The sequence below is a fragment of the Tupaia chinensis genome, unplaced genomic scaffold (genome assembly GCF_000334495.1).
Source record: "Tupaia chinensis unplaced genomic scaffold, TupChi_1.0 Scaffold144952_1, whole genome shotgun sequence".
NCBI lineage: Eukaryota > Metazoa > Chordata > Mammalia > Scandentia > Tupaiidae > Tupaia > Tupaia belangeri.
This window is the reverse complement of record NW_006204812.1, coordinates 4,212,917-4,232,698: the sequence shown is the minus strand read 5'-3', so window position 1 is coordinate 4,232,698 and position 19,782 is coordinate 4,212,917. Positions and strand designations below refer to the sequence as shown.

The 19,782-nt window shown below is 36.7% G+C and overlaps 1 protein-coding gene and 1 non-coding gene across 8 annotated transcripts in view; one reads left to right on the top strand and one right to left on the bottom strand.

Annotated features, from left to right (window-relative positions):
* Positions 1–19,782, bottom strand: part of PUM2 (pumilio RNA binding family member 2) — a 107,792-nt gene that overhangs the window by 73,447 nt on the left and 14,563 nt on the right. For 6 of the 7 annotated variants that reach the window (XM_027767937.1, XM_006167669.2, XM_027767940.1 and 3 more), the window contains exons 2-3: positions 11,137–11,205; positions 3,878–3,986 (exon numbers count right to left, since the gene is read on the bottom strand). In XM_027767937.1, coding sequence (XP_027623738.1) covers positions 3,878–3,986; positions 11,137–11,187 — 160 coding nt within the window. In that variant the 5' untranslated portion in view covers positions 11,188–11,205. Of the gene's footprint in view, positions 1–3,877; positions 3,987–10,133; positions 10,239–11,136; positions 11,206–19,782 lie in introns of those variants that run through there. The other variant, XM_027767942.1, reaches the window with a different exon arrangement.
* Positions 16,663–16,769, top strand: LOC114005932 (U6 spliceosomal RNA). The gene has a single exon (XR_003547725.1). It is a non-coding gene; the product is annotated as a U6 spliceosomal RNA (small nuclear RNA).

Below are 19,782 nucleotides of genomic sequence, written 5' to 3'. Positions count from 1 at the left end.
ACCGCACGCACCCTATAGCAAAAACCTCCCCCCCCCGCCCCCAAAAAAATCTAGCCCTTCAACTACCTAGAGGCTGAGCTACCATAGGGGTCATTATTTCACTACCTGAAATTAGTTCAAATATTGATTTACTGTGTCTTGTACGTTTGGCCTTGTGGTATGTTTTAACAAATAAGATTGTCCCTTTCTTCATAAAGACTATAGGTATTAAAAAAAAAGAAAAGGCAATCATAATACCAGAATACTATAGGAACAAAACAAAGGGCATCAGGGCAGCCAGGTGGTGTGATGGCTGAGGAAAATGGATCCAACATGGTTGACTTTTTGGTTCAAGTCCTGGATCTGACATCTTGAAAAAAAAAATACAGCAGGTGGGGCCAGCAGGTGGCATGGGTTAAGGTGCTGGACTCACACAAGACCAACCACAGTTCGAGTCCCAGACCTAATGGTATGCTTTCTCACTTTCTCTGTTTGAGCCCACGTGCCTTATAGCAAATTAAAAAAAAAAAAATGATGATAAATAAAATTAAATAATTCTTACAAACAAACAAACAAATGATAGACACATGTGGGCACTCGGATGTGGTATCCAAAATCCCAAGATAATAAAGAAGAGATTGCAAGATGGCCACCCCCAGGGGCTGATTTCTCACTTTCTCTCTCTGGCAAGCACATACAACATATAGCAAATAAAACAAAAACAAAACAGAAAAGACAGGGTATCAATCTTTCTCAGTCTTTAAATCCCAAAGGAAGAGATATGTAAGTGACTATCAAGGGCAAAGAGTGCAAGTGAGCAAATGAGGGGGCTTGAGGTGGATTTCAGTTAGAGAAACCGGCATGCTCAAAGCCCTGGAAATTTAAGAACATAATGAAACAGAATCACAAGCAGCTCCATTCAACAAAGGAGTATGGTACATGATTAAGTCTTCTATAGTCATAGAAAGAGAATTTGTCTTAGATTGAAATGCCTTCAGAACAAGGAATATATTACTCACATATATACATGCTTGACATTCAATACATTTTTATTAGGTAAACAAAATTCTATTTACTTCTAATTTTCTCATGTTTTCTGGTAAAAGACTACTACTTAGCTTGAAAATTTTACCTATATAACTGAAAGTTAAGTTGGGAGACGGAAGAATAAGAAATTACTAAAATTCTAACTGACATATTCCCTTACTATCCATCTTAAATATAATCTCTCACTATTACGTTGTGTTCAAGATGATTTGCTTTTGAAGTTGTTAAAAAAACAATCAAAGTTGTTAAGCACACCATGTTCCTTTTTTTTTTTTTGGAGAGATTTTTTTGCTACAGGGCGTGTGCGCTCGCCAGACAGAGACAAAAAGAGAGAAATCACACCAGGGGGGTGGCCACTCCTCCGTTCTCCTCTTGGGATCTTGGGCATGCATGCACACAAGCCTGGTGAGGCACACCATGTTCTTAGCAAAGACTGCCTTTCATGTAGAAAATGTATCCTACTCCGAATTACTGAATGTTTTAAATTCTGAATCTAATAGAGGTTATGTATATATGTATGTATGTATGTTTTTGCCATAGAATGCATGTGCTCACCAGAGAGACAGTGAGAAGAAAAAGAGAGAGGGAGAGGAGGAAGTAAGAAATCACCTCCCAATAGAGGATGACACCACCACAATCCCTTCTCCTCCATTTTCCTTTCAGGATTTTGGGCATTCACTCACACTTGCCTGGAGTGCATTTCAAGTCACCGGATCCGGGACTTGAACCACAGCTGGTCAGGTGGCCATCCAGCACCTTAACCAGCACACCACCTACTGGCCCCAATGTAGGTTCATTCTAATTCAAGGGAAAACATTCCTTAAGAATATGAATCATATTTCATTTCTCTTTGTATTTCCCAAGCCTGGCATATTATACATTAAGTGGGACTCAAATGTCCAACATTTTAAAGTTACTGCAGTTATTATAAATTACTTAACATTTTCAACTTTTGACTGTAAAAATTACTAAAATTTTCTAGAACTTCTTAACCTGAGTTTTGGCTTTTTGACAATTAATTTAACAACAACAAATTTAAAAACTACAAATACATTAAAATTTTTTTTTCTTTTCCAATTTGCAAAAGGGTACATGTGCTCACCACAGAGAGACACAGAGAAGGAAGGAGACAGAGAAAGCAACCCTCATGGAGTGTGATAATGCTGAGATCTCTCCATTACTGATAGCATTTGGACCACCTGGACACGTGCACCTGTCATGTTTTGAGCTGCTGCATCCAGGACTTTCATGAACAATGTGGTCAACCATGTGGGATCCAACTCCCTTAACTGCCAGGCATGTTCTGGCCCAATGTTAAAAATCTATTAATATATGTTAGAAATTTGGAGAATAAAAAAACACCTGGTAATTTACACTCAAAACAGCAAATTTGGTAATTCATCATTTGGAAATCTTGTTTTTATGTTACTTCAATCATTTTGTATACCTTAAGGAAGCTGCACAAAACACAGTACTCGGGCTGGCAGACGGTATGGTGCTTAGGTGATATGGGTTAAGGGCACTAGACTTCCACATGGCCAACCACAGTTCGAGTCCTGGACCTGGTGGCTTACTTTCTCACTTCTCCACCCCTGCCAAATTTAAATAAATGAAGTTAAATAAAATAATTCTTAAAAAAAAAAAAAAAAATACAACTCAGTACTCAGGAGAGATTTATCAGCAAAATGTGTGTTGATAGCTCCAACTACATACTATTTAGATTTTAATCAGAAATAACATACAATCCATAAAATAACATGCTATTTTAAGAATATAACTACGCTCTTGGGACCCGCAGATGGCATAATCATGTCACTGGACTCCCATGTAATTGACAATGGTTTGAGTCCCAGACATGGTGGCTTAAAACTCGACGCAGGGTGCATGTGCTGTATGTGTGCATATATGCCTGCCCACGATCCCAAGAGCAACATATAGGAAGAGGGACTGTGGCATAGCCATCCCTGGAGGGGGTGATTTCTTGCCTTTGGTCTGTCTCTTTTTTGCAAGCACTCGTGCCCTATAGCAAAAATCTGTCTATTAAAAATAAAGAAAATAAAGAATGTAACTCTGCTCTTTATCAATACTGTCACTCTCCAAGGTACACTCCATAGACAGTTTGTTTTCTCTTTGTAGTACTTAGACCAAAATCTCTTTCCTCTACTTATGGAAACTAAAAACATTCAAAGATCTCCCTTTCTGGGAGTTCCACCTTACCCAGGCAATTTACTTCATATTTGTATACGGATAATAAAGCCAGACTGAGTTGCAATTAGATCTATCAGTCATTGACTTCTAATACAACTAAGATTGGAAATTATCACAGTTAAATTAAGGTGTCTTCTATTTTTTACGCAAATTCAGAAAATTTTATAATCAAGGATTGATTTGATTTGAAAAATTCTTAAAATCTTATCATGACAAACATTTCTAATCAGATACGTGTATTAATCAAGTACATGTGCTGTCGCATAAGGGTTAAATGCCATAAGAAAATGTCCATTATAATGATTTATGAAATCCTCAACAAAGAAGTTACAAATTTCCTCCCAATACTGTTTGGGATCGGAAAAGTTTGCTTTTAAAAGTATAGGGCCAGCCTGTAACATGGTGGTTAAGGTCACTGGCTTCTACACTACCAACTGGACGGTTTGAGTCCCAGACCTGGTAGCTTGAAACAGACCAAGCACACATGTCTAAAATCTCAAAAGGGGAAATGAAGGAGAAAGGAACTGTGGAGTAACCATTCCCCATTGGGGGTACTTTCTTTCCCCCTGTCTCCTGCAAACACATAAGCCCTCTAGCAAAATTTTAGTATATTCTTAATTCTCAAAAATATACCATAACTTACGAGAAGTTCCCCATGCAGTCTCTCTCCATTCATCATCCCCAAGAAATATGCCTTTTTGTCCATCTTTTGTTGAATCATCAGGTTCCCAAAACTTTTTGGTAGGCAAAAGCTATTTGAGAGAAAAGCAAATAACATTTAAATTTTATTTTAATTACAAAGAATTAACATGACAGAGAGTAAACACGCCACTGATATGAACAATTTTCAAAGTTAGTAACAATTTAGAGTGACCACTTCCTAAGTTGTCTTGGTAATAATGAAATAATTTCCCACCTGTATTTCTGTACTGGCTCTAATAACTGCATCTAAACATTAATCAACATCGAACATTTTTTCCTACAATCTTTTCTAACACTATGTGATCTTCTTTATATATAAACTTCTTCAAAAGGCTTATTAATTTCTTATTCAAGAGCAGATGATGTAATAAAAATGTCAGCAAGAATGATTACAATTTTTTCTTTCCTTCGTTTCTAAGCACTACTGCCCTTATTCTATTCTAGAGCTCCCAGGGTAGAAAATATTTTCCATTTTTACTTCAGTGATTCACAACTCATACTAATTCCTGAATACCATCCATCAGTACCAAATAATCAGCAATTTATAGGTCATTAAAAACATGCACAGAATAGATGCACAAATACTTGAGTGATAATCTCAAAGTCCAGTGCTTTATCAGGTATTACAATATACACAGCACATAAAAATTGTGCTGGTACTACCATTGACTGATTATTCAACAGTATACCTAGGCAATCCCTAAATTATTCTTTAAGTATGCATCCAGGTCATTCCTCTTTAACTTTTCCGACACTTAGATGAGGCAGACTTTTTAATATGGTTTTCTAAAAGCACATGTGGCATTTTAAGTAAGCATTCATAATATACACATCACTCCTAGCCCAAAACAGATGCCCATTCTTTCAGTGCTCATAATCAAACTTGTGTTCACTTCTATGTCTACATTGACCACACCCAATTACCTGTTTGTCTCTTCAGGACATGGTGATCTCATCTTCAGAGAGCTCACCAATATATATGCTATTAATAAAATTTAACTTCTAATACCTGAATCAGATCTGAGAAATAAGACCATATTCATGTGTCTGAAGGTTAAAAGTTAAAGTAAAAGGTGAAGAAAACACAGTAAAACATAAACAAAGGCAAAACTTGAGAAAATGCAAACTGTCTAGAACAGGGTGTGTGTGAGATGGAGAGCAGATATAGGAAGGCTGGTGAAGTTAATCAGGTAAGATTATGAGGACCCCAAAAAGACTTGCTAAGCAAACTGGTCATTACACTAAAGCAACAGGTAATCAAGGTGAACAAGAGTGACATTATGTTTCAGAAAACGTCTAAAGCTGTAAGAATAAAGGAAAAAAAGAAAGACTAGAGGCTAATAAGAGAGCCACTCACGAGAATTACAACAGGGCCAAGATAACAAGAAGTGAAAAAGAATACTGATAGAAAGAACTGAAGAAAGAAAATGAATCTGGAAGACATTTTGGAGAGTCAACAGAATCTGAATATAAATGGTAGGGAGGAGGGAAAAAAAGAATAACTTGAGTCACAATGTAAATGATGGTGCTACTAACAAAAATAGAAAAGAAAAACAGAACAAAACAAATCAAAAAACAGGAGAAGCAATCCGGGAAGATTCTCTCTGGGTAGCTCCTAATTTACGCTTTTTTTCCTAAACTGTGTATTTACAATATTAAAAGAAATTAATTTCTATTTTTTAAAAACAGAAAAGTGTTTCTGCATGTCAGCAGCTTCCTAGACTGTAAATGATTTGTCTTTATAAAGCATAGACACTTTAAACAATAATCTGCCCTAGCAAAGATCTCAAAGTAAACTACAAACTTCCTTCAATTTTTAAATGTCACTATAAAAGATCCATACAAATATTTAAAAATACATATAAAGCTGATAATACGAATGTTAAAGCATCATACTCAATTTATTTAAATAACTGAACATTTATTCATAGTAAAATCCAAGTTAATCCCTTACAAATAAGGCATTTCAGACACATCAAAATAATTCCTGAAGCAGTAAGGAAACACTTTTATCCTATATCTCAGGAAGAAAACTTTTTAAGTAAGAAATCCAAACTGAAGTTATTAACAACCGATAAGAGTATTTATCATAGACAGGAAGTGACTGAAACAGACTACTTTTCTGAGATAGTAGAAATAATGGAACCCCTTTGAGGAGACTAACCTAAAGTCTTTCGGAATAATATTTTCTGAGTGTCTCCACAGATCACTTTAAAATAAAACGTGCATATGTCAAGCATGTAGTAGGCACGCCTACTTTTTCTTGCCAAAGACTACTACAAACAAGCACCTTTTCATTTTGCAAGTATTTTAAGTTATCATGAACTGGAAAACAATTTAGTAGGTAAAATCCATGTTTCTACAACAGACTTTTACTGACATTCTAGAAACTGCTTTCTGTGACAGTTTTAGATGCTGTTTCAACTATCAGAAAATTACCAGCCTGTGTTCAAGAGTAAGTTAAAATGGGTTAAATACAGGAGAGGGCAACAACTTCTAACATAACAATTTTTTGAAAAAGGTTACATGATGCAGTGTTTGGAACAGCAATAAAAATAGAGATTTGCCCTTGGAGATTCTTTTGCTGTAGTACAAATAGGGACACACATTACAGAAAAGAAGCCTAAAAACTTACAGATCTGTAAAACATATAATACCATTCATATTAGTTTCCTGTCTATAAAAGCACTCAACCAAGCTCAGATCATCTCAGTATTTCTTGTCAACCTGCTCTTTCCTGCTAACTCAGAAATGACTGAGTGGATGTACACTGTTCTTTCCTTCAAGTATTAATGGCTTACCCTCTCTATCGACAAAAGAAATCAATCAGCACCTTAGCATACTGTCTTGAAAATAAGCAAGTCACATTCTTTCTCTAGTATTTATACAGGAGATATACTTTTAAATCGCCAAACCAACCAAAGTATTAGGTTGTCAGAAGAGTCATGACATATTTTTCTGTTTTTTTTATCCTGTGCAAAAATGTATCACGAACTTTTCTGACAACCCACTAACATAATCCAAAGATTTAAAAGCTTAATCTCTACATTATGACATAATTGAGTATTCTTAATATAACTTATCATTCAAACTGGGACTTTTGTGAAAAGGGATGCTATTAATACTGGGTTGTCAGAAAAGTTCATGATTTATTTTTTTCTATACAAAATGTGTCATAACTTCCAACAGCCCAATAATTATGCCATAGACAAATCAGGATGTGAGGTTATTTTATTTACAAAAGAAGTTCATAAAAGATAGGAACAGAAGCTAAAAAACTAAGTTGTGTAGAGACCAAAAAAGGTAATTACCTAGAAACCAAAAATGGTGCTTTCCCAGATTTTCTTTTGGGAAAAAAAAAAATTAATACTTTTTCCATTTTTTCAACTTGTCAATCTTCCACATTCCTAATACCCCCTAGTATCACCAACAAACATTAGTAAATGTCAATTCTAGTGGGAAGTAGTCTTGTAAATATCAAGATATTCATGATATCAAATTGCTGTTCAAGAGCTATTATGTATGTTCGAGCCTTGGATCAGTTAATTTAATTTAACCTTTCTGAGCTTCAGTTTCCTCGTCTGTAAATGAAAGGTAATTGCTAATGCTCCTGTCCTAAGAGTTATTATGGGGGGGCCGGCAGGTGGCTTAGTGGTTAAGGGTGCTGGACCCCCACATGGCCGACTACAGTTCGAATCCTGGACCTGGACCTGGCGGCTTTCTCTCTCTCTCTCTCTCTCTCACTCACTTACTCACTCTACCCCTCTCTGGCCAAACTTAAATAAATAAATGAATAATAAATAAATAAATTTAAATTTAAAAAGTTTTTAAAAAAGTGTTATTATGAGGCTAGAATGAAATAACTAAAGTGCTTAGCATGGCATCTAGCCTATAGGAGACATATGTTAGGTACCTTTGCTACCAAAATGTAAATCCTTTATGATCATAAAAAGCATGAGTTAATACACTGGCCTGCAACACTTAACTAGCTGATTATTTCAAAGGATTATATTAGTTGCAACAAAGATTTTGTCTATAGTTATTTGCCTTCTTTTTCCTTGAGTCAATTTGAGTATCCTAGGGGGGTGAGGGAACCCCGTTATTTACAGAGAACAACTGCCAGTTGTTCACATTCTGCATAAAAAACACAGGCAGAAGTTAAATTGTTTAAGACTACATATATAGCTGGTAAATGGCAACGCTGAGATTTGAACACATACTTGCTTAATTCTAAGGCCCTTTTCTTTATACTTAACTACTGTACCATACAAGATGGTTCTTTTCAATCAGTTTAATCAGTATTTCTAAACATTTCCAGTGTTAGACCACCATTAAGCATACTGAAAGAATAAAAGTTTCAGATATTATCAAGATACTCTTCCCATTTTAGTGGATAAAGTCTGCAAAAGAATTGTCAAAACAGGGATTATATAGACAAATTATAACCAGAGAAAGCTGGTTTTGATTTCAGTTATTCCTAATAGCTCAGATTTAAGTTGGAGTATTTGAGAGAGATACGTGATTCTCTCAAAAGGTTATTCTTATTATCTTCAAAGTCAGTGTCAGTCTTACTAGGTCATATTACTAGTAAGAGATCTGAGAGAAAATAGAAGTCTCTTTATTCCCCATACCGTATACTTTTCAGTTTATCACACTACCTAGGATTTCTGATATAAATTTTCAATAATGTTTTCTTTATTATTCTTGTGTCATAAAAGAAAGAAGTGAGCATTACTTATCAAACTATGCTATAAAAATATTCTCAAAATAGATTAACAAAGTGATTTATAGTTAAACTCTGGGTTCCTTTAAGAACTGTAGGCAGGGTCCTCTTTTCTATAATGAAAAATAATGAACAGAAACCCAGTTATATATGCCCAACAGCCCATAGAAGGTAATCATATGAGACTCTGCAGTGTACATGATATTAATGAAGCTGAGTTCAATCTCCTACAAATCAGTTTTGCTATTTTGAAGACATATGACATAATGTAAATCAGTAACCTTTTAAAAAAACATGTTATGAGGCAAAAAACCGGAAAGAACAGGTTATGAACAGGTAACAGAAATCTGTTCCTATTTCTGATGAATAACCAGAAGAAAATGCCATTGTGATGATCACTCAGTAAAGTCATGAGCTACAAAAAACAGTACATTAAAATCAGCTCTATATGTAAATGCTAATGTTTTGCACACAGAAATCTATATTTATAATAAAATAAAGAACTTTTTAAAATTTTAATCAAAAGACTAGGGTAGGCAATTAAAATAAGATTTGGTATTTTCTTAAAAAAAAAAAGAGGCAATTTTAAAAATGCAAAAGCAGAAATTCAAGGCTGCTTTTAATTTATTCCAGTTGATGAATTTTGGGATAAAACAAAAACTAAAAACCTCACCTATCAGGAAAGGAGAGAAAGATTTGGTGAGAGAGACAGAGATAAGCAAAGAAAGAAATCCCAGAAGGTTCCCTGCTGCCTGTAAGATGAGGAAAGATAAAAAGGCTTGTGGGAGAGAGAACTGAGACAGAAATCTGAGTAGGTTTCTTAGTTATCTTTTAGAGGTAACAGTATCAGTTGGTAAACTCTTAAAAAAAAAAAAAAAGGTTTAAACATAAACTCCTCCTCTCCAAAAATCTCAGATACCCATCTCCAGCCCCAAATAACTAAGTTCTTTTAACTACTCTTTCTGATCATGACACTGTTTGAATCGTAAAGTTATTTTTCAATTTATCATTTATTATTAGAAAGGGGAAAAAGAATCAATTTGTAGGTACATAAACTATACATTTGGGATGTAAACTATAGGGACTCTAAGTAAAATTAATGTACAGTGTGACAATACTTGCTCTTAAAAAGAATTTGTCACAAACCAGAAAGCTGAAATACTGTTCAAACATGTTTTGTTTTTCTTTTCTTGAGAGATTTTTTTTTTTGTTAAAGGGCACATTCACTCACTGGAGAGACAGAGAGAAATCACCCCCCTGGGGGGATGGCCACCACAATCCCTCCACTTTCAACTGCCTCCTTTCTCCTGTAACATAAATAATGCCTAAGCAGTTACTGCACAGCAGTGAAACTATATTTTTTAAAAAGAAAAAATTTGTATTTCAAATTTTTCTTAGGGCACAGGTTTTTACCTTATGCACTGTACTAACAAGTTTATTTTGGCAATACTTAAGCTTAAGCACCTTAACTCACCCTTAAATCAGTCCTCTGAAAATGACAAACTCTTTGGAAAACGCTGTTTTGAAGAAGGGGAGGGTTAGCTAGCTGCAGGGTGCCCTCTTGTGGCCCAAAGGAGTGACTGGACTCTCTCTCTGCATCTGAAGAGCACACAGCATTGGATGGAGTAAGTCTCATGAAGGTCTCTAAATCTACCAAAGTAAAATAATCTCCAGGAGCAAGCAGTTAATTACATGTCTTGGGTCAGTGAACAGTCACTGTTATTTTCTATTATCATTGTCAATATTATGTTACTTGTATAGAACATGACAAAATAAAGATGTGACCACAAGAGTTTTCATAGTCAAAGTGCTCTAAATATCCATTAGGTAATGGAAAATGAAGTATTTTTGATGCCTTAAAATGGTGAGATTAAATGGATGCCTCAAAGAAAATCACAGATTAACAGGAATGATTAAAATCCATTAAAAAAATGTAGAGTACCTACTCTCTAGACATTCAAATCTAAGCAATTTACAGAGGAGACAAATACCTTCCAGTAATATAATAAAAAGTATGTATAAAAACAAAAGTCAGATGAGGACATAATGAGCTCTACTGCAGAGATGTAGATGGCAATGAAACAAGAGAAAACGTTTTCAGTAAGTCTTGTAGAAGATTAGAAGTTTCTTATGCAAACAACTTTGGGTGAATTAGAGATTCCAGGGAGAAAAATAGTAGACAGTCAAGTGTGGCTAAGGTAAACCACACCACACACATATGTACAAAACAGAAGAACAAGTATAAAGGAAATGTTTTCCCTGAGCAACGCTATTTATGGTTCATTACCAAAATATAAGACATTATCTAATCAAGTCAATCAAATCCTCTAGACACGAATAATCACTAAACGTACAAATCTTCCAAATAGCTCTGAAAACCTCACTACTATTTTCAGTAAGATTTATTATCACAAAGTAAGTCTCAATGGCTCAGATTATCAAAGTGATATATAAGCTTAGTATATGTAAATATTTACCTCTCCCATTCCCCGAGATTCTAATGCAAGAGCTTGAAAATCATGATTCATTTCATCCACAGATCAAACCTATTGAGTAATAAAAACAAAAATTAGTAGAAAATTTTAAATATACAACATCAACTAATTTTATATTATACTATTGCTACTAGTACGATCTGAGGTGGGCAAAGAACTGATTTTTCTTTTAACTGCCAAAGAGCGCATACAGTTGCTGAAGGGAGACAGACAAAGGAAATCCCAATGGGGCCAGGTCACACCAGAATCTTTATGACTCCATTTTCTCCATCCTAGCAGGATTTGGGGCATGCATGCATGTACACACGCCCAGCTTGTTTCTCAAGCTGCCAGAGCCAGGACTTGAAATACAGTTGGCTATGAGGTTATCAAACTCCCAATGCACTGCTCTATCCAAAGCACTGCAGGGCTAACTCAACAAGTGATTTTTCTAGGATAGGTTTTGGAAAAGACCACATGATAGCAATCTACACTAAAATTTGTAGAACAACATGGATTAAGGATTCTTGGATTATTCTATATGCCAACAGAAACTCCTACCAGTTCTTCAAAAGAACAGTCAGGACCAGCCAGTGCTGGCGTGGTGGTTAAGGCACCTGGATCCCACATGGTCGACAGCACAGTTCAAATCCCAGACATGGAGGCCTGAAAAAACACTAGCGATGCATGTGTGCATGCCCCAAGAGACTGTGGTGTGGCCATCCCCCCAGATGATGCTTTCTCACTTTTTCTCTTCCACAACCCCCTTAGCCCCAGTGGAAGCTTGTGCCCCACAGCAAAAAAGACACAAGTGACCTCAAACACTAAAACAGAATTATCTTTAATGGTATATTTCCTGTTGTAAAATTATTTCGTATTACTTTCAGTTAAAAAATTTCAAAATTTTATTTGTAGATCCTACATTGATAAAAAAATTCACTATAAATATTTAAGTAGCAAAATACACCCAATCAATGAAAAGATGATCCAGTCCTACCCGAAAGCAACATATAAATGAATCTCCTATATTCAGAATGAGCTTTCCTCAAAAATAACTCTTTTCCCTTCTCCTCAAACTAAAATATGCTTTCCTTTTTTTTCCATTCTTAAGGGCCTGAATTGCTCTCTCTCTCTCTGTCGTGTGATAATTTGTTGAGTTGGTGGTCCTTTGCTATCTATGATTAAGTGCTGCTGGAAAAAATTAAAGCCACAATAAAGTCAAAGCTTTAAAAACTTGGAAACCCCTATCATTTTCCCTAGTCAGTTCTCGCCCTCTAAAGAACTGACACTTCAAAGCACCCATTCCCTCCTGTACTTAAACAGGTCTCTGTTCCTACTTTGTGTATTAGGACAATCACACTTTTTGCTTTCACAGGTCTCCCCTGCTTCTTCAGACTCTCACTTACCCCTCAAATGTTATTGTTTCTTAGTTCTGTCATAGGTGCTCTCTTCTCTCTATCCTTTTATCCTGAGCAACCCTGTTCATTCTCAATGCTTTGAGCTATCTATATTCTTAGGACTTCCCTCTCTCCATAATTTGCGTTTACAGACTATTCCTTCTCTTCAAAATTTTCAATCCTTCTCCCCATCTGCCAGATGTAACACAGGAAATTCTTCTTTCTTCTCTAACTTAAATCTATCCTTCCTTAAACCTTACATCCAATCACCTATCAAGTTTTTAAGTCAACTTCATACCTAACTTAAATCTACCCATTTTCCAGCTGTCTAGTTGTTCAAACAGCTACTGCCACTTACCCAAAATATTACAGTCCTTTTCCTGTCTCCCCATCCTACAATCTAAAGCTCCAAAATATAATTAGCCATTTTTCTGAATCATACTCTGATAACGTGACTCCAGTAATTCTTCCCTTAAAGACGAAGCTCAAACTCCTTAAAATTGCTTATAAAGATACAGAACTGTATTCAAATTATAGTTCTGGAACCTGGTACTTCTATAACTCTGGCTAAGCAACTTATGCAAATTTCCTCATGTAAGCATAACAGTAGTAGTTACATGAACTTCCCGTGAACACTGAATTTACATATCAGAATACTTAAAACAGTGGCTAGTACATAAGCATTGAAAGTCAGATATTTAAAAAGCTCTTCACTGAAAAGTTGGGACCAGCAGTTTACATAATGGCTGTGTCGCTGGACTCCCATGTAGTCGACAGCAGTTCGAGTCCCAAAACCAATGGCTTGAACTCACACCAGACACGTGTGCGTGCATATCCAAGATCCTGAGAGGAGAATAGAGGAGGACTGTCCTCTCACCAACTCTCTCTGGCAAGTGCACATGCCCTATGGCAAAAACCTAAAAATAAAAAGAAATTAAACAAAACCTTTAATCTTTAGCATCAGTGCTGGGACAATCAGATGGCAACTTGAAAAAACAAACAGGGAACCAGCAGTTAGCATAATGGCTATGTCGCTGGATTCCCACGTAGTCGACTGCGGTTCACGTCCTGGACCCGGTGGCTTAAAACTCACGCCAGGAGCATGTGCGTGTGTGTCCAAGATCCCGAGAGGAGAATGGAGGAGAAGGGATTGCGGCGTGACCATCCCCTCTGGGGGGTGATAAAAAGAAAAAAACAAACAAACAAACAACCTCAACACATACTTCCCAGCTCAACATAAAAGTTAAAATCAATTCAAAATGCGTTACCAAATGTAAAACCTAAAATTGTAAGACTTCTAGAAAAACATGGAAAAAAAAGCTGTGTGATCATGTGTTTGGCAATGAGTTTTTAAATAAACATCAAAAGCAGAGTCTATGAAAGAAAAATCGATAATTTCGATTTCATCAAAAATTAGAAACATGCTCTACAGAAGACACTATTAAGAAAATGAAAAAACAGACCACAGAAACACAGACTAAGAGAAAAATAACTGCAGGACCAGCAGTTAGCGTAATGGCTATGTCACTGGACTCCCATGTAGTCGACCACGGTTTGAGTCTTGGACCCCGTGGCTTAAACTCACGCCGGGCGAGTGTGTGTGCGTGCCCAAGATCCCGAGAGGAGAAGGAATTGTGGAGTGGCCATCCCCCCTGGGGGGTGATTTCCTGCTTTCTGTCTCTCTCTGTCTGGCGAGCACATGCGCCCTATAGCAAAAACCTCTCCAAAAAGAAAAAGAAAAAGAACTGCCACCTACATATCCAATAAAAAAAACTTGTATACAGAACTTGTATATAGAACTTCTTTCTTTTTCTTTTTTAAAGAGAGATTCTTGCTACAGGGCGCATACACTTGCCCAAGAGACAGAAAAAGCGAGAAATCACCCCCCGGGGGATGGCCATGCTGCAATGCCTTCTCTTCCAGTCTCCTCTCAGGATTTTGGGCATGCACGCACACATACCCAGCGTGAGTTTGAGGCTGCCAGGTACAGGGTTCAAACCATGGTCAACTACGTGGGAGTCTAGTGATGTAACCATTGCACAATCTGCTGGTCCCTTAATTTTATAATTTTTTTTTAAAGAAGTTTTTGTCATATGGTGCATGCCCTTACTAGAGAAAGACAAAGAAAAATAGTGAGAAGAAAAGTGAGAACCCCAGGAGGATGGCCACCCTACAATCCCTTCTCTCCCAGTCTCCTCCTGGAATCCTGGGCACTCATACACTCATGCACCCATTGTAATTTTCAATCCACTAGGTCTGGGACTAGAACCATGATCAGTCATGTAGGAGTTCAACAATGTAACCATTATGCCATCTGCTGGCCCCCAGAACTCTTAAAACAGAAATGAACAGACTCTAAAACAAAAATAGACAAAAATTCCGAACTGACACTACATCAATATAAATACATACACACACACAGCAAATAAGCTGCTAACTTGCTAAAAAGGCTGGATTCATTAACAGTTCTCAGTAAGAGAACACTTCATTGATTTTTCCATTAATTATGTTTTTACATGGCATCTTCAATACATATGACTCCATAGAGAAAAAAGTTCAGCCATGGCAAGAGTTTTAACGAGTCTAATCTATACCCTGGTAATAGGGGAATAGCTCATTAGAACCAAACCCTCCCACAGATAGCTATAAACTCTGAACAAGATATGGAAAACAATGAAAAAACAGAAACTGGAAAATAGCCTACATTTTTAAAAGACTAGCACAAAGTAAGTTTCTTTACGATTTTTTTGCCTGAGGACAAGCCTGGGTATGGAGGTGGGATCCTAAAATTCCTCCAGATAGAATCCAGTTCTAATGGCTTAAAGAACCAACAGATAGAGTTTAGCACAGGAAGAGAAAAATCGCAGGAAGAATGCAACCGAATTCTGCGTATAAGTTATGCTTGGATTTTTAGATGATCCCTAAACTACACATATGAAAGACAGACCCCTAAGCAGACCATTTAAGGCTATAAAATTAAGCAGAAATTTCCACCACAGAAGTCACGGAGTCTGAGTCCCATGAAAACAAACACCAACACTCTCTATAGGAACATAGAAGAATCTAGAGTATCTTTGACATACTAATCATAATATCTGGGATACAATCCACAATTACTAGACATGAAGACACAGGCAAATGTGACCTACACTAAAAGGAAAAGTTAATTAATAAAGACCAACTCAGATGACCCAGGTTATAATTAGCAATCTTGAAACAACTATCGTAACTGTACTCAAAGATGGAAGGAAAAATGTTCCTGACGAATGAATAAAATATACTGGCAGAGAGACTATAAAAATAAATGTTTTCTTTTCTTTTTTTTTTTCTTTTGTTGGAAAAGTTTTTCCTATAGGGTGCGTGCACTCGCCAGACAGACAGAGAGAGACACAGAGACAGAGACATAGAAAGCGAGAAATCACCCCCCAGGGGGGATGGCCATGCCGCAATCCCTTCTCCTCCATTCTCCTCTCGGGATCTTGGGCATGCACGCACACGCTCCCGGCGTGAGTTTAAGCCACCGGGTCTGAGACTTGAACCGCAGTCAACTACGTGGGAGTCCAGCAACACAGCCATTACACTAACTATTGGTCCCCAAAATAAATGTTTTAGAAGCTTTACTGAAAATGAAAAATATCTTTAAAATATTTCACTGCATGAACTTAATAAACTATAGATAACAAAAGGGTCAATGTTCCTGAAGACAGATAAATAGATTTCTAATCTGAAGAACAGAAGAAAAAAAGTTTAAAAAAAAAAAAAAGAGAGAGAGAGAGACTTAGTGACCTTAAAGGTACAACTTACCAAACTGGAATTCCAGAAGGAAAAGAGAGAACAAAGTAGAAAATATATATGGGGCCAGCTTTGTACAGTAGCAGTTAAGCACTATGCAGTGGAAACCTGATTCTATATGGCCAACCATGGTTTGAATTCTAGTCCTAAAGACTTGAAAAAAAAAAAAGAGGTACGTGTGTGTGTGTGTGTGTGTGTGCGCGCGCGCGCGCGCGCGCGCCCAAAGTCCTGACAGGATAGTGAAATACAGGACAAGGAAGCATAACCACGCCCTATTACGGAATGATTTCTTCCTCTCTGGCAAGCATGTATAATCTCTAGCAATTAAAAAAAAAAATTTGTGCTCGCTTCGGCAGCACATATACTAAAATTGGAACGGTACAGAGAAGATTAGCATGGCCCCTGCGCAAGGATGACATGCAAATTCGTGAAGCATTCTATATTTTTGAGGATGAAGAAGATGATGAATAAGTTGGTTCTAGCGCAGTTTTTTTTCCCTTGTCTATAAAGTATTTAACCCCCCTGTACACAACTCACTCCTTTTAAAGAAAAAAAATGAAATGTAAGGCTGTGTAAGATTTGTTTTTAAATTGTACAGTGTCTTTTTTTGTATGGTTAAACCACTACCGAATGTGTCTTTAGATAGCCCTGTCCTGGTGTTATTTTCAATAGCCACTAATCTTGCCTGGTACAGTATGGGGGTTGTAAATTGGCATGGAAATTTAAAGCAGATTTTTGTTGGTGCACAGCACAAATTAGTTATATGTGGGGAAGGTAGTTTTTTCATCTTCAGTTGTCTCCAATGCAGCTTATACGAAATAATTGTTGTTCTGTTAACTGAATACCACTCTGTAATTGCAAAAAAAATAATAATAATAAAATAAAGTTGCAGCTGTTTTGTTGACATTCTGAATGATTCTAAGTAAATACAATTTTTTTATAAAAAAAAATTTTTTTTGAAGAACTACCAGAAACCCACCAAAATTTTACAAAAGTCAGATTTATGCATTTTAGAAGGTTGGTAAGCCACAGGAAAAACAGATAAGAAAAAAAAAAAGAAGCCTGTACATATAATAAAAAACACTGAAAACCAAAGACTTACTCCCAAAAGTGCCATTAAAAAAAAAAAAAAAAAAAGACATAAAAAACAGTAATAATAGGAATGACAGGTAATTTCATACCAGAAAACAATGGGGTGCAGGATATAAAGATCCATACTTTAAAAGATGAAGAAAAATAATGTCAACCTAGAATTTTATTATCTGTTGAAAATATCCTTATAAAATAAAGGCTGAAAGTTAAGTGATGCTGTTAAATACACACTTGGTTTTCTTCCCGGTTTCCTATAGAAAATTTTCATAAAATTCCTGCAATGTACAAGTGTTTTTTTTGTTTGTTTGTTCGTTTGTTTTTAATGCTAATAAGACTGACTGGAGGCTGGGGACTCCCTAGACAGCCTGTAGATGGGGCTGGTTACCAGGGAAATCAATAACATAATTCAGTCCTAAGTAATACATACACACACACACCCCTCTCCAGAGAGTAAGGGGGCTGAAGACAGAGGTGATTACCAGTCAATGATATAATTAATGCCTATTTAATGAAGCTTCCACAAAAACTCCAAAGGACTGGGTTCTGGGAGCTGAACTGATGGAGGTGCCAAGAAGGTAGCACACCTGGAGAGAGTATGGAAGTTCCACACACCTTCCTCCAAACTTCCCTCTACACATGTTTTCCATCTGGCTGTTAATCTGTATCCTCTGTAATAACTTTTATAAAGAATGAGAAAATGTAATTATTTTCCTGCATTCTCTGAGTGCTTCTAGCAAATTATTCAAACCCAAAAAGGAGGTCATGGGAACCCAATTTATAGCTGGCTAGTCAGGCATATTAGTGACAACCTACTGCTTGTGATTGTTTCTGAAGTGGGAGGGTTGGGAGGCACTCTTATGGTACAGATTCCTAAACCTGCAGGATCTAATTCTATACTATCTCCAGGTAGTCAGCTGAGTTAGAGAACATTCTTACCTTGTTTGTTGGAGAATCTACTGTAGAATTAATAGCTAGGTATACAGGGAAATATCCCCATACATCTAGGGTCACATACATATTGTGAGAATATAGTAGGAGAAATGCAACTTTTGTTTCTTTTCCTGTATCCTTACATTCAGTGTCAGAAGTGGGATTTACTGGGACCAGCAGTTAGCGTAATGGCTATGTAGCTGGACTCCCACGTCATCGACCGCGGTTTGCGTCCCGGACCCAGTGGCTTAAAACTCACGCCAGGCACGTGTGCATGCGTGCGGGCCCAAGATCCCCAGAGGAGAATGGAGGAGAAGGGATTTCGGTGTGGCCATCCCCCCTGGGGGTGTGATTTCTCACTTTCTGTCTGTCTCTGTCTGTCTGTCTGTCTGTCTGCCTGGCAAGCGCACACGCCCTATAGCGAAAAACCTCTCTCAAAAAAAAAAAAAAAAAAGAAGAAGAAGAAGTGGGATTTACTGGCACAGCACAGCCTGAGCCCCAAAAACATGTGGTTTGGGACAAGAAAGGTTGGGGGTAGGAACTTTTGTTCTTGGGAGGCCATGTGGTCACCCACAGTATAGGGCAGTAACTGTGCTGTGCTCAGTTACTCAAGGTGAAAGGTATCAATAGAATTAACAAATTTATCTAACTCTCAAGGAGCTGGTTCTCACTGAATGCTTAATGTAATGCAAATTAATAAAGAAAAAAAAAGCATTCAATTTCTTAACTATTATGTGTAATATCTAAAATGTAATTAAGAGTGTTGGTTTGGGTCTTGATACAACATCAAGTCAAATTTTAGAGTCTAAGTTTCAGCCTCTAGACTCAAGGCTCCCTGAAAGAAAATACTATGCACACACAACAGAAAGTATTTCTAAGATCTGTGGTTACCAAGAAAGCAGTCAATGTGTTAAAGAGCAAAACTGAAAGAAAACAAACAAAAAACAAAAAACCCACACTTTAACCAAAGTTAAAGTGTGAAGAAATTGTTTCATTTTGTAGATTGTATGATGAGCTTCACAGGATTCTGAGAATAATTTAGAAGCAGTATCTTTGGTTTCAAATGCTACAGAGTGGAAGAGTATGTTTGGGTTGATACAGGACCAAGTTAACTGTGGAAAAGTTGCAGGCGGTTATCCCTAAGAGAAGAGTTAGCCTTTTCAAATGAATAAAAGCCACACAAGGTTTGTTTGCCTGAGAAAGGGAGGTCGCTCGACTCAACCTACAAATGATTTAACACATTTATATAAAGTACAGTATTGCACAGCTATTAAAATATTTGTGTATATAATTAAGAAACCATTTACACAGTAATGTTAAGACTGAAAATAAACCAAACTCATAGACTTTAAGTAGTCAAGAGTACAATCAATGTTTTCCTCTCTTTATCTGAATCTTAAAACCTCTGTTATGTACAGAAGAGGGGAAATTTTCATTA